This window comes from Mauremys mutica, chromosome 1, assembly GCF_020497125.1.
Source record: "Mauremys mutica isolate MM-2020 ecotype Southern chromosome 1, ASM2049712v1, whole genome shotgun sequence".
Lineage (NCBI taxonomy): Eukaryota > Metazoa > Chordata > Testudines > Geoemydidae > Mauremys > Mauremys mutica.
In genome coordinates, this window is record NC_059072.1 from 246,091,602 (window position 1) to 246,107,767 (window position 16,166).

Here is a 16,166-nt window from a genome sequence, read left to right on the forward strand (position 1 = left end):
CTTTCTTATCAAAACACATTGACCTGGAAAATGTTACAGAGTGCCTATATTTAGAACCGTGCTACAACTGTTCACTGACAAACTATAGTGCAACAAGGCTAAATCCCTATAAACAATACCTGCCCTTAATATAAACCACTCAGTCTTACACATGGCACTATGAATCAATTAGATTAAGCTTGAACATCCTGAAAGGCACTAAGAAAGGGTGGAGTGACAATGGGTTCTACATTTTTTACTTTCTTCCTGTTTTAAACTGTGATTATGCTAGTGCAAAACAACAAAGGGCATCTATTATGGTAGATATCTGCTTTCCATTTTTCTTCCAAGATCTGCTTAATTTATTGACAAAGCCAACTTTTTACTGTTAATACTACAGAAACAATACAGTTGTGGAAGATCAAACTATTCTATTCTACCTTGCACATCAACAAAATTATTAACTGTGGTATAAATTCTAATTCAACACTATTTGTTGATTCTGCTGCTGGTGTAAGAAGTGAAAAACAATCTGATTTCCAGAAATCAAGTTGAAATTAAATGGTAGCGGTTAGAAACCTCTTTAGACTTCTAAACTGAGAAAAAATAATAAAATAACTGGGAGAATATATATAAAATAAGCTATTTATTTTTAGTGTGTCACTTTTTCCCCCACACTAAACATACTTCAGGTTGTATAAACAAACCTAGTCTTAAATGCTGTCTTACAGTAATTTATTGTTGACACTTGTATATTGCTACTTAGGAACACAAAATGTAATAAAAACAGTTTCTAAAGTACCGTGGGAGAATGAGAAATTCTTTAATAATCAATAACAGATGCCTGTCTTTTGAGGGAACAATCTTTATAGTGAGGACAGAATTCATTGAATTCTTCAGGGGCTTTCCAGCAACTGAAATATTCTAAAAGGAAGCTACATTAAGTCTACAGGTTCAGACATATATAGCTCAAAGACTTATAACTATATTTAAGCAGCCAATTTCTCATTGGTCACATCACTGCTGTTTCTACAGTTCTCCTCTGCTTTCTAATAAGTCCTTTTAGCAACCTTAACTTTTGATATTTTGTACTGGCTCCTCTGTGATATACTGTTACTCAGGTGCAAGTGATCACAGATGGTCTATGTTTATCTTATTTTCAAACTGGACATACATATTTACGGAAGCACTATACTTTATTCCCATCCCTAACCAAAACAGAAATAAAAAATAAACTACCCTAAAATATATCCCCATTCTCAACAAAATTAATTAGCAGAATGGAATGATGGCAAACTATTACAGAGGCAATTTATATTGTCAGAGACAACTATCCTGTCAAAAATTAATCTCTCTAAAGTCAACTCAATGAAAATAATTTATCCTTATTTTTTTTTACTACTTTAATGAGAGATTCTTCATCAGCACTGTGATTTTAAAATCAGACTCATTTTTGTACCTGCTTTGCCATTCAATATCTTATTCTGGTAATACTGCAATTCCAGCTGTGGGTTTGCACCAGGGCGAAGTGGTGCCCTTCCAGCACCTCTGTTGCTCGTAACAGCCACTGGTTTTCCTGTGAAGAATAATTAAAGTCAGTATATAAAAACATTTACAGTAATAGCACACCAAGGCAAAGTTTCTGAAAATGATTACTTTACTTTTGTTCACTTCTTTCAACACCAGTCTTTCAGGGTTACCTAATCTTCTGGCATTAGGAAAGCAGCAGTTAAGGAAGTGACATGCATTAGAAACAACAGTTCAGTTAACTGGTTACAATCTTGTGTCAAAAGGAGAAAAAAAAATCTTTTGAAACAAACACTAAAAATCCAGCTATGCTAGTTTGTGTATAAGGACTTACCTAAACAGAAGATGCACAGTTTAACTAGATATCAGATATTGTACCAATTTAGTTGAACCATTGCAACCGCTATGCATTGCCATCTTATATCAGTTTACCTTGCCCCTGTCACTTAACTACAGCAAGCTAAAGTTAAAAATTTAAACTGGTATAAAGCAGTCCACACACAAAGGTGCAACAGTTTAACGAAAATGGTGAAAGACTAGTTAAGCCAGTCATAACTGTATGTTTAGACCAGGTCTAACCTCTGACCATTCTGGCCTAACCTTTTCCCATTTTAATCACCTCTGAACTTTTCCATGGTTGTTAACTCTTTCGGGCTGAATTTTTTTGGAACACTTCAGCACAAACAGTGCAACCACTTCCATGAACAAGTTTAAAGAACAGATTGTATTTTTTTTTGTTTGCAAATCTATTTTTAATTTATATATATATATATATATATATGTATGTATTTTAAAAGCTCTAGCCCCTCTCTCCAGAACCTGGAACAGAGATTTGAAATTTGGCAGGTAGATAGCCCTGGTGTCAGAGAGGCACCTGCATCCCTATGAAAATACATCCAGATCTGGCAGACTTATAAACTTATGAAATTTGCCATTTTCAAAGTAGAGCTAACTGGTAAAATCTCTGAACATTCCATCTGCATTGAGCATGCTCACCAGCCTCAGTGAGCATGCTCCCTTGCCTCAATGCCCCTCTGTATGCACCTTCTCCCAGACCTCATAGCAAAAGGTCTGGACAGGTACAGCAGTAGAATGTCTTTTGGCCTACAGGAAAATGTACTGAGCTAGGACCAAGGAGACAATGAGTCCTATTCTTTCCTTTTCCATTTGACAGCCGTTAATAAGCAAAAGGCCACATACTGCTTACCTTAGAAGACAGGCAAGCATAATTCTCACTATTTACAGATGGGGTAAACAAAACAAAACAAAAAAATCACATTTGGTATCCACGCTGCCTTTCAGAATGCTTGTGCCAAATCTGTATGATTATCTGTTCTGTCTGTAACCATGCAACCACTTCTCCTTCCACAGCCAGGACTTAACCCCAGGATTTCTGATTACCAATATTCCTTTGCTCTCTGGCAAACAGTTGCATAAGACACTGGAAAAGATATTACTACCAGTTACTCCTTTAGTTTATCAGGTAGAGATCTGTGCTGTGGATTTACAACTTCTGCATTCGTAGCCCACTGATGACTCATGCAGGAGATATTCAAAACAGTTCCATATGTAATTTCTGTTCTTGAGGTTTAGCCCTCCCCCCTCCCAAAAAAGCCACCCTAGGAAATTACATAGGAAAAAATATGTTAAAAATCCATTAAGGGTTGCAAAATCAGGCATCCCTAAGTTAGGAAATACCTGAATTCATGTTGCCTATGCTCAGGGTGACCAGATGTACCATTTTTGGGACTTTTTCTCATATAGGCTTCTATTACCTCCCACCCCTGTTCCATTTTTTCACAGTTGCTATCTGGTAACCCTACCTATGCTTAATAATAAATAAATAATAATAATAAAAGATAAGTCATCCCAACAGGGTTCAGATACAGCCTAGCTTTCTCCCCATTTCTAGTTCTGGAGGGCTATGTATCTCCAGTTTTCCATATTTCACACCTTTGGCTGCTTCCTTGGTACTAAATGCTGGAAAGGAGGCAATAAGAATTCCATTCTGTTTCTTCCACACGTATCCATTGAGTGTGGGGCACTGAGCAATATGACCTGGCAATACGAGCAGTGTTCTCATACCATCAGGCAAACTTGTTAGAAGAAAAGCACTCACCAAATCAACTTTCCTTGTTGTTAGCAAGTGCATTTTCAGTATTGTATAAGTGATTTTTCACATTTAAAAATATATGAAAACTGACCTTTGAGATCAGGCCTATTTCGAATACCCACTGATACAAAGAAGCAATCCATATCCATGTGCATTATACAGCGCTGATGCTTGGATGAACTTAAGACAGAAACATTACCTGGTATAAACAAATACAAACAAATTTTGAAACCTAATTTACAATTTTTGCAGTACTCATGTTAGTCATCAAGGACTGATAAGAGGTTTCCAAATACAGCGAAGTTTTTTTTATAACCTTCCCCACTCAACTATTAAACTGCCTTTAAAGAAAAAATAAAGTTTATACTATTCAATGCACTAAAACAATAGAATGCAATATAACGACATAGTGGAAAGGTAGCTATAAGTTTAAAAACACAGTGTAATGTCTACTAAGTGAGGCATCATAGCCCATGTTATCCCTTTTATGGTCTCACAATTAACATTCTTCACCTTGTTAAAACAAGTCTGTTTCCAGGAGTTTACTATATATACTAATAATTAAGTCTTAATATTCACCATGCTAAAATTCTATCTGCAATGGAAAGCTTCTTCAGTTTTTTATCAAAGGTCAGAGCAGTCATTATCTCTGCACAATCTCTTCTCTGTTCACAGGTGTTGAATGATTTTAAAATCTTTTCTACAATGGGAATTTCAGTCATCAGTGTACCTAGATAGGTGCAAACCCTAGCATAGGCAAGAAAAACAGCTATAAGCTGCAATTTACACTGATGCAGCTTACTCCTGCTTGAAGCTGGGGTAAGCTCCATCAGATCAATTGTCATTTACAGTAATTTTCCCATGTACACTATAGAATTTGAACTGTGCAGTTACACTGGTGGCTGGCCACCAACCACTGAAATTGGAGCAAATCCCAAGTGTGGACAATACCTAACCCTCTATCGTGAAAAAGAGATTTCAGATCAAGAAAACTGAATTACTTCATTTGTCAATTGGCAAAGGATGAAAGGAAATAAACTGTTTTTAAGGTCCTACTTTCAAACATTTAATCATTTTATCTCATCTACATCTGTCTTTATTTTTTTTAAAGAAAAGTATTGCTCAATATTATACAATTAGGGAAAACAAAGGAATACATAATGACAGTTTGATGGCTTAAAGAAATAAAAATCTCTACTAGAAATAATGGTCTCCCTTTCATCCTTAGTTAATTAAGAAGAATAGTTCTGCATGTTCAAGAAGATATTGCTAAGATACAAGATGAAAAATAATATTTAGGCTACTACTATACTTAAAATATTTAAGTTCTGGTCATCTTGTTCTTTACATGGATGGCTTCAGTATGGCATCTGCATGCACTACAACACACTTACAGAGCCAAATTTTGTTCTAGACCAGATCAGATGAAGAAGGGTCACAAAGATCCAAGAGCATGTAGCAGTCTTGCTAAAAAATTCTCATTTCGACTATAGATCATTTCCAACTGCTAATCAACTTAGAAATCTTCAGTATGAACTGTAAGAAGTAGCAAGTTAGATTTTCAAAGAAAAATGTAAGAACAAATACCATCCTTTGTTTGTATAGATAAAAGTGTTTATCCTCAAGAACCCAAAATAGCTTGGCAATCTCTGGAAGAATTAATTCTACCAAAAAGATTTGCGTTTACAACTGAATTTCATATTAAGTCTCAATTTGCTTTTAAAATTAAAAAATGAAGACTTTCATTTATCAAAATCACGTAAGTAGCTATTTCATATAACCTCACTTTTGAATACAGAAAGCTCACATTTAATCTTGATCAGCTGCCTATCATAAGAATGACGGAATAGAGAACCTTTTTAAGTAAAACTGTCAAACAAGTATCTACCTGTGTCAGCTATCATAAGTGCAGACCTGCCCGCTTTCAATTTTTTTAACTTTTCCCTTCCCGGAAAGACACCATTGTTTTTTCTCTGCAGGGTATTGACAAATTCTGTCAATTCACACTTCCATGTAGATATGTGATGCAGTCTTGAACGAGAGTAAAAGTCAGAAATAAAACTGCAGTCTAAAGGTTTGGACAATGATGAGGGAGCGGCCTTGCTATGAGTAGGTACTGAAGAAGTGCTTTTTGTGCTTAAAGGCCCCTGAACAGTGGAGTGGTGAGCACCATTTATTTTAGTATTACTGTGCAAAGATGAAGATGAGAATGAATTACTCGTAGTCCTATGTGGGTTCTTGAAAAGATCTGCGTTTTTGTTGCTTTCCTGCAACTGCTGCATAGTGCAGTCTCTAAAGTCAATGATGCCTTTTTCAGTCTTCCCCTTCTCCTGCACAGAGCCTGGAGAGAACCTGTTTGCAACTCTGTTGCCAGAGGGCACCACGCAATCCTGTGACTGTAAGGCACTGGTAGAATTGTGAGTATGTCCATTAAAAACAGCAGTGCTTTCTCTATGATGCTGAATTCCATTTTGTTTCCTCCCAGGAAAGACCTGCTCCAGCTCCATGAAGCCTAAATCTTCACTTTCTTCTTTCTCTTCCTCATTCCAGCTACTGATTCCATTGGCTTTGATCTCATTTTCAGTCTCATACTTTTTTATTATGCAATTTCTAGAACATACAAGAAAATGTCATTTAATAATCTTACAGAAAGCAAAGATACAGTAAATCAAGAAGTAATTTTAAGTATTTACATATACACATACAAATAATATATATAATTAAGTGATTCTGAATGCTCACATGCAAACTCCTGGTAGGTTATTAGAGGTAGAAGATTATATGACTTTATTACTAAGTTTGAACTATGATCTTTCATCACAAAAGTCAGTATTTTCTGTACACAAACTTTTGCAGATTCACTATAATATCATTAATATAAGAGTTAAAGATCACTCCTGCATTAATCATGCTCTCTCATTAGTAAGGCAACTTTCTCTGGATTTACAGATATCATATTTAACGAAAGACCATGAGCAACACAGTAATTTGGATTTATTTATTTATTTAAAAAACATAACCACTCCATGGACAGCACTAATAATGTAAGGCTGCTGGAAGGGAATATTTTCCATTTTATCTAAAGATGCAATTTTTATACTCTTTGTATAATAGAAAATATTCATTGCAAAGATCAAAAAAACTTATTTCTCCTTTTTGGAAGAAGATTTAGGATAGTTTGTTGAAATCCATTTGGTTTTCTCCTAACTAAAACTTGTTCCAGATCTATAAACTCAAAATAATAACAGCTTTCGGAGATTTGTTTTCTTTAAGCAAAACTGTTTGCATGTTATGGATGTATAAAAATAAATAGCAAGTATTGTGCCACAGGTACGTTAGCTATTTACTTTTACCTTGATACCGTGAAGACAAAACTTTTACCTCAAAGAGTAATACTATAATAATACCAATAAATATAAGCGTGATTAAAATTAGACTTTAAGAGTTAAGTGGATTCTTGGTCTATAGAAAAACCTATATATTTCCACAGAAAGCCATTTAAACAAACATTCAAAAAAAGTGATTGGTAATTAGCTACTTGATATGCAAATAAAACCAGAAAGATAATTAACTGTGATAACAATTCATCTAAGATTAATATAGTTTATAATTGCAGTAAACATATCAACAATATTTTGGAATAACCATGTGTTTGGGAAGCTGTTGTTTCCCAGTGGCACTGACTTAAAGTCATAGTATACAGTAAGTTTTAAAATTCAGAATGGTTATGTTAGACATTTATGAAAGTCTGAATATTCTTTTCATCCCCAAATTATTACCAGTGTAATATTAAACTAGGGTTTAGGTTACTATATTATCACCTACAGATGAACGTAAAGAAAAAAGAAATGTTTCTCATGTATGTATACTGTAGGAGCACTTTCATTTGTCACTAGCTATAGGTCCAATTTCATAATATACTGAATCCTCCTTGAGAGTTGCTATACAGGATTAGGTCTACAATTTACTAAAACAAGTATTAAATGACTTTGTGTGACATATAGGAACTTAAACTACTATTCTGAATCTGACCTGGGGCCCATCTAATCCAATATCCTGTCTCAGACTACAGCCAATACCAGATGTGTCAGAGGATTCTGCAAGAGACACCAAAAATGGGCAATTATGGAATAACCTGCCGACAGGGGAAATTTCTTCCTAACCCCACTCCCTCCCAAATCAGTTAGAGACTAACTTGTACCTACAAGAGTTAGGGTTTAGTCCCCCTCCAATTTTGTTCTTTATAGTTTTAAAATCCTTTATAATATAATTCGTTTTCCTTATCCATATAAATGTCCTCCCTTTGAGTTTTGCTAAATTCTCAGCCGCAAAAATGCATTGCAACATTTTAAACTTATTTTTTTCAGCTATATTCATTTATACTTGCTCCAAAACCTTTACCAAAAGGAATAATTATCTCAGCGTATTATTCTTTTTAAACCAAAGACCTAATCTCAGTATCACTGGTCAGATTCTCTTAATGTGTGCAACACACATTGTTTCCATACAGCTGTGTGCTATACCCATTGTGTCCTACAGTAGAAACATTATGGAAAAGCATGGTACAGAGGCCAAGGCACTGGACTCAAAAATAGGATATTTGGGTTCTTCAAGTCCCAATTATGGGACCCTAGACAACTTATTTCATATCTCTATGCCTCTGGTTTTCCATCTGTAAAATGTGGATAATGATACTTAACCTCCTTTGTAAAATGATTTGAGATAAGTGATAAAATGCTATACAAGTATTATCATTTTAAACTGATTATAGCTGACCGAACAACAGCTTTGTCAGTATTAACAAACTGGAAACACTTACACCCTGTTGTTGAGCTCTTTAGCTATATTGCTAGGACCTGGCATAGGATCTTCAGGTTTGCATATGGTATTAAAGTTGAGACCTTTCTGAACACTTGACTGCTTCGTGTAAAGCTGATATGGAATGTATGAGAGGAGATGTCCGGCTTTTATGCTGAAACAGAAAAGAAGCAAAAGTTTATCACTCAAGGCTTTCAGAAAAATATGTAAATAGTTATAATAGGCTAATACAATTTGCTGTCTAGCTATACGCGCTTTTCTCTGCAGTCCGCTAAGTGTCCATATATTTCAGTTGTGTTATCTGAACCTCTAAAGAGTTGATGTATTGCACCTAACTGGGGAAAAATTGTTTTAAATTTTTTTAAAATGTAAGAAGTGCAAGGTATGAAATGAGGATAGAGTAAGTAGGATGACAATAAAATTGATAAATACTTTACACACACTGAACTGCTAACAAGAATTTTAACCATTGTTCAAGAAGTCTAGAAAGTAAGCATATAAGATGTGAAAGTCACTTTTTTTTATTTGAAGTACAGTAACTCCTCACTTAAAGTCATCCCGGTTAACGTTGTTTCGGTGCTGATCACTTAGAGAACATGCTCGTTTAAAGTTGCGCAATGCTCCCTTGTAATAGTTTGGCAGCTGCCTGATTTGTCCAATGCTTGCAGGAAGAGCAGCCCGTTGTAGCTAGCTGGTGGGGGCTTGGAACCAGGGTGGATCAGCGGCCCCCCTGTCAGCTCCCCAATCCCCTAATTCCCTGTGCGGCAGCCACCCAGCAGGTTATCAATTGCCAGCAGTTCAGCTGTCCCTCCCTGCACTGCCATGTGCTGCTCCTGCCCTCTGCCTTGGAGCTGCTCCTGGGAGCCTCCTGCTTACTGTGCGGGGGATGGGGGTGGGAGGGGGGCTAATATCAGGGTGTCCCCCTCCCCCCCATTCCTGCCCCCTGCTTACCCCATTTCCATAGAGCAGGGGTGGGGGGCACGACAGGGCTCAGAACAGAGGAAGGGAGCGTGCTGGCAGCAGCGGCTGTCTCAACTTCCTGGTCTACTTAAAAAGGCAATCTACTTAGAGTGGTTCAGCGTACTTAAAGGGGCAATGCGCATCTCTCGCTCACACACACACACACACACACACACACAGTCTCTGTCTGCCATGCTGTCTCCCCTCTCTCCATTCCTGCTGCCTTGTAGAGGGTGAGCCTACATTTACAATGTGTTAACCCTTGAGGGCTCAGCCGAGTTCTAGTTTATCATTTAGCAATAAGGCATTCCCTGGGAAATATCCCACCCTCTGACTTCACCACCTCAACCAAGCTTCGCGATCATCATTGCTGTGTACAGCATTACATTGTTTGTTTAAAACTTATACTGTGAAAAAATTTTCCCTGGAACCTAACCCCCCTATTTACATTAATTCTTATGGGGAAATTGGATTTGTTTAACATCATTTCACTTAAAGTCGCATTTCTCAGGAACATAACTACAAGGTTAAGCGAGGAGTTACTGTACAATGGACCAAAATTAAGCACACTTACCACAATAACTGCTATACAAGTATAGCCAAAAAAATTCAACAAATATTCATTCAGCAGATTTGATCACAAAAAGCAAGTGGCTTTAAAAGGGGTCAGTACATAAGTTTTAGTTTATTGGTCTGATGGACATCAATAATTCAGTTCCAAATTCTGGACTTCAAGTACTTCATATTCACAATATAATAGAAATGTTATCAACTAATTGTCTCAGATCAATGCTGTGCTGGGAAATCCATTTAACACTGTACACTGTAATAGACAGACGCACTCCAGGGGGGGAAAAAAACAAAAACAAATCAGAGATGAGAATTTCACTAGGATCTGATTCACCTTTAAAAAGTTCCCTCAGGTTCTGGAATTCTATATGCTCAACTGTCCCCTCCTGTAAGGGAATACACTGGCACGGAAGAGAAAGTCTCCAGAGGTTCTTCTCATGAAAATTTGTCATTGATCATTCCAGTTCCATGCTTCTGGTACACCCTGTCTCTACCCACCAGAACTTTACTATTAGGCCTTGGAGAAGCTGGTAGCTTCCTCAGGAGCCCTTCTCCTTTAAAGTGGGATCCTGACAACAACAAAAACCCACCCAGAATGAGATTTTATCTTTCCTTCCTGATCTCTGTTTGTGGTGGTGGAGGAGATGATGTGCTCCCTTCCTAGCCATTACCCCTTCCCCTGACCACAGGCAGATCTCCATACTGCACTCTCGAAGAGAGGTGTTGCTGATGTGGAAGTCTTTTTTACCCCAGAGAGGGGTGAGATACATATGAGAATCAAATAATCAGACTAGATTCAAAGCTTTTACGAGAGGACACACAGAGAGAGATGATTTATCAAAACCATTTATTAACACCTCAATACTTTTTTTCTCCATGATCTATTTCCTAACTAGCTTAGACCTGTACTTTATTAAGGGACTTAGCAGGGGAAAAAGCCTCTATTGGCTGTCATGTTACAATTAGGGAAGAAAGTAGAGGGAGATCATGTTACCCAATTAGAGAAACAAACTAGTTAGCATTTTTAGAGAGAACTGGAAAGGTTTCTAGGGAAAGGTGTAATCAAAACAGCTACAACAGAGAAAGTCCCCAAAACAGATTAAGTAAGTACATTTTGATTCATTTATACAATTTAAATGACATTCCTTTATGAATACTCTGAATTAAATGACATTTCAAACCTTTCAGGTATAAAATATGTTGGTGTAGCAACCAAGCATTTATACTCCTGAAGTATGAATTTTTTTTTCATATCACATGAACTTGAATAACTCAAAGTGACAGTCACAAAATTATCCTGTCAATTTTGAATACACACACAGTACTTAATACTGGTATTTTCTAGGCTGAGATTTTAGCCATTGGTGTAGCTACATCGGTCACACACCTACCATAGACACTATCTGCACTGCAATAGCTCACCCCAATTTCAAGCTGTATTACACTGCATCAACAGCTAAAATCCCAGTGTAGACAAGGCCCCAGTGGGTATGTCTAGACCGGTGTAAGTCTCAGAGCCCTTGTCTACAGACCTGGTCTCATACTACTGTGGTAAAAACAGCTGCATAGATGTTTCGGGTTGGGCTAAAACCCAAAGGTCTACACAGCTGTTTTTAAAGCCCTAATGCAATCTCAAGTCTATAGACCCAAGACTTGAAACTCTCTGCCACAAGTTTTAAAATGCAGTCTAGACATGCCAATGACCTCCTGGAGTAATGAATTCCATAGGCTGATTAACTGCTTCATAAAACAGTATTTCCTTTTATTATTTCCAAATCAAACTTACAAAATTGCCATGAAAATGTATTGGCCTAGGGACAACATCTATTATCCCACCCTTTACTACTGGGGGGAAAAATGTCCTTTTATTCACTCATCTGGGGGGGAAGAGGAGGAGAGACACACAACCCTAGCTAGCTCTGGGGAAGAGAGGAGAAGAATTTTGTGAGGCTATGCTAAACAGACTTCCCTTTTATTTCCAGTTTTTCCTCCTTCTTGTATTATTGAATGACATTTTAAAAAAACCACACAGGACGTTGTCAATTTCCACTGTGTTCTTAGTAATACTGCAATTCCTCTCTCAACTTTTACAATCTATTTTCATATTTAAAACCATTAACAATTTTTGTATCACCATATTCAGGACCATTATAACCTCTGCTACATATCTTTCCTTTGAGAAGTCTTCCAGTTTTTCAGATGTACCATTATTTTGTAAAACAAAATTTGTATTATAATACCACATTCATTTCAATGTGCTGAAACATCCTATTTCCTTCAATTGCTGAGGTGTTTTGATAATTTCAGCTCATGTATTGCTTTACATTTATACCTGATATATTTCATCCACAATGATGCTCCTCAATTCCTGTGTGTGCTAAAATCTGCCTAGAATGACTCACAACCCCCTGAAGATTTTACTAATCTAAACAATTAAGTTATCAAACTTCAGTTTTCTACTTACTTTCTCTGCCAATTAAGATTCTGATCTTTCAAGCTGCTGCATTCTCAATTCACACTGGAGTCACTAGGTGCCTCAAAGGATCAAGCCTTAATATATTAACAGTCCCAACACTTAATTTCAACCTACTATTAACTGGCCTTTACTATAAAGAACTGTTCACGTTGACTTTTTTTAAAAAAACACACAACTTAACCAATTTTTAATCTTGTCATAATATTTCCTTTATCCATCATTATTTTCTAATTGTTTTTTATGAGAAAAGTCTTATTAAAAGCGGTTGAAAAGCCAATTATATTATGTCCTTCCAGTCAGTATTTTCCATGTTATTACATTTTTCAAACAACTAATATGTTGGAGAGACATAATATCCCTTAAAGAACTTGAATTGGTTTGACTGTACCAGTTTATATTTATTCTAGTATTTTACTTTATGCTTAATTATAAAATAGGAGCAGAGGTTCCCCCTGGAAATTAGGGGAGTCTCACCAGACTAATTTCTGGAATCTCCTGGCAACTTTTTTTTTTTTTTTTTTTTTTTTAAAGAGATATCATGTTGGCAAATTTCCAATCTTTAAAAAGATGTGGTTAGAATCTCTCTTCTTAGGTATCTTCACTATTTCCCTTAGAATGATCAGATTGAATTAGGTTTAGGGTTAGTTCTGCTTACATCAGAACTTGGAGGCTTTGATCCAAACTGTCTGAGAACACTCACTGATATGTAGATTTGAAGCCCAGAAGGGACTATTAGATTACCCTGCCTGACCTATATATCAAAGGCCATTAAATTTCATCCAGTTACCCCTATATTGAGCCTTGTTACTTGTTTGACTAAAGCATATTTTCCAGAAAGGCATTCTGTCTTGAAGATAGCAAGAGGTGGAAATGGTAGTTTATTCCACTGGTTAATCACCCTCACTGTTCCAAATTAATGACTTATTTCTAATCTGAATTTATCTGTCTTCACCTTCTAGCTAACAGTACTTGTTATGACTTTCTCTGCTCTCAGATTAAAGAGCACTCCTGTACCCAGTATTTTCTCTCCCATGAAGGTGTCTATACATTAATCAAGTTTTTCATTTGTTCTGCTCTCCTCGGCACTGGCGAGGACTCAAATGGAGGGCTGTGTCCAGTTTTGGGTGCCATGCTTCAAGAAAGAAGTGCATAACTTGGAGAGAACCCAGAGGAGAGCAGCTAAAATGACCTATGAGAAAAGGTTAAAATACTGGGTAAATTTAGCTCTGAGAAAAGAAGACTGAGGAGAAAATATGATAACAGTCTCTAAATATGTTTAAAGGCTGTTATAAAGATAATTATGATCAGATGTTCATCACATCTACCGAAGGCAGGACAAGAAGTAATTGGCTTTATCTGCAGCAAGGGTGATTTAGGTTCAATATTAGGAAAATCCTACTAACTACACGGTTAAGTACTGGAATAGGTTACGAAGGGAGATTGTGGAATCCTCTTCATTGCAGGTTTTTAAGAACAGGGTAGACAAACAGCTGTCAGGGATGGTCTAGGTCAGGGGTAGGCAACCTATGACACGCATGCCAAAGGCGGCATGCGAGCTGATTTTCAGTGGCCGCCGGGGGGAGGGGAGAGGGCAAGTAGGGCAATTTGCCCCAAACCCCACAGGGGCCCCACGAGAATATAGTATTCTCTAGTATTGCAACTTTTTTTTATGGAAGGGGCCCCTGAAATTGCTTTGCCCCAGGCCTCCTGAAACCTCTGGGTGGCCCTGGTGGCACTCACACTGCCCAGGTCCCGGCCACCAGTCCGAGGGCTCTGCATTTTAATTTAATTTTAAATGAAGCTACTTAAAAATTTTAAAAACCTTATTTACTTTACATACAACAATAGTTTAGTTATATATTACAGACTTCTAGAAAGAGACCTTATAAAAACGTTAAAATGTATTACTGACACACGAAACCTTAAATTAGAGTGAAGAAATGAAGACTTGGCACTCCACTTCTGAAAGGTTGCCGACCCCTGATCTAGGTATAGTTGGTCCTGCCCCTGTAGGAGTGGAATGGACCTTATGGCCTCTCGAAGCCCCCTCAAGATCTACATTTCTATGTTTTGAGGCCATCATCCAAATATGGAAATATGCAAGATTGTTTTTTCAAAAAGTGCAATTTTTCTAGTGCATGGTCTGATAAAACAAAAAACAAAGTGGATTGTAATAAAATACAATACTCAATTAAAAATAAAACCATAAATCAATCCTAATACAACCTTTCAGAATGTAATTTTTCTAGACATTTTCTTTTTTTAAAAGGGAGAAGCCTGCTCCCATTGAAATGCACCAAATGCAAAACTAAAACAGTCAGATCACCATCCTTCTAATTTTACCTTTCTATGATCCATTCTGGTCGAACCACTTTTTCCCCTTTCAGTTCTTTTATTTTGGCATTTGGCAGATTTGTGGCAATGATGTGTGTTGTTTTGGATCTGGAATAGTACACATGGTATTGGCCACCATGCAACATCATTAACCTCCTTAATTCATCAGCTGAAGGATCTGTAAAATTAACAAAAATCCAACTGTAGAAGAAGTATTCTTGCATTTTTTGTCACTGAGAACACTTATGGAATCACAGAAATTCAGAAATCTAAAACCATGGTTGATTAAAATGCAGAGCAACTTTTTTCTGAAAATCCAGTAATTTCTTAGGAGACTTAAGTCATTTCTTCAAAATACAAGTAAGTCACAGAAGTTTAGGCAAATTGTTATTTCTCAAAAGACTGCTTCAAAAACAAAAATTTCATTATCAGGTTCATTTAAAAATGTTAAACAAGGCCCACTTTACATAAGCATCAACACAACAAAATCAGATGAATTTCCTCCACATCTTTTGATTGGTATTTTCACATGCAATGAATGAAATGCTGTATATGGCCTTGATAGAAAGCAGTTTATTCCTAGGAAGTAAGAGAAATTACTTGCTTATAACTTTTTTTTATATTATCACAGGATTCCTACTTTTGAGATTCCAGCTCAGGTGGAAAACTCTCTCAAGCTCTTCAGCTTTTGGCTCTCTGAAATATTAGTAGTTGAGGAAAAGCCCTCTCTTTGCTTGAATGCACCCAACTGCCAATATGTCAGCTCCAGTTAGAACCTGCCCAATCAATTCCTGAATTGTATAGAAAGTAAGGAATTCCCTAAAAACCAATCATAAAAACATAACATTTCAGAAATTAAAAGTAACATTTTTCATATGTGTAAAACAATTCTTCTTCTTAAGGAACAGTCAAAAATAAAAGGATACTACCTCAAAAAAATTTTAAAAAACCAAACTGAAACTTCTGAGTTATAAGGGGAAGGAAGAGGAAGTCTACCTGAAGCTATCTTAAGAAGAACTATTATAGGTAAGTTTTAAAGAAGTGGTTCTCAACCCAGGGGGTACATCAACTCATCTAGATATTTGCCTAGTTTTACAACAGGCTACATAAAAAGCACTATCGAAGTCAGTACAAACTAAAATTTCATAATATGACTTGTTTCTACTACTCTATATATTATACACTCCTCTCCATGGATCACCACCTTGTAGTGGTGGAGAGGCTTGCGTGTCTCAACGACCCCGAGAGCAATGCTGCCTGGAGTCATGTACTCCCTTAGGGCTACCAATGGGAGAATGGTCAATGGCTAGGTTCCAGACAAAGTGTGATCCAAGAAGTCCCTAACAGCAGAGCAGATGGAAGATAACTGCACAACAGAGGTGAAACTGT

The 16,166-nt window shown here is 36.8% G+C and overlaps 1 protein-coding gene across 3 annotated transcripts in view; it reads right to left on the reverse strand.

The window, feature by feature from the left end:
- REV1 (REV1 DNA directed polymerase) overlaps nucleotides 1-16,166 on the reverse strand; it is a 108,040-nt gene that overhangs the window by 68,143 nt on the left and 23,731 nt on the right. For all 3 annotated transcript variants that reach the window (XM_045005785.1, XM_045005765.1, XM_045005774.1), the window contains exons 4-8: nucleotides 14,787-14,955; nucleotides 8,439-8,591; nucleotides 5,508-6,229; nucleotides 3,711-3,818; nucleotides 1,439-1,555 (exon numbers count right to left, since the gene is read on the reverse strand). In XM_045005785.1, the coding sequence (XP_044861720.1) occupies nucleotides 1,439-1,555; nucleotides 3,711-3,818; nucleotides 5,508-6,229; nucleotides 8,439-8,591; nucleotides 14,787-14,955 (1,269 nt within the window). The remainder of the gene's footprint in view (nucleotides 1-1,438; nucleotides 1,556-3,710; nucleotides 3,819-5,507; nucleotides 6,230-8,438; nucleotides 8,592-14,786; nucleotides 14,956-16,166) is intronic.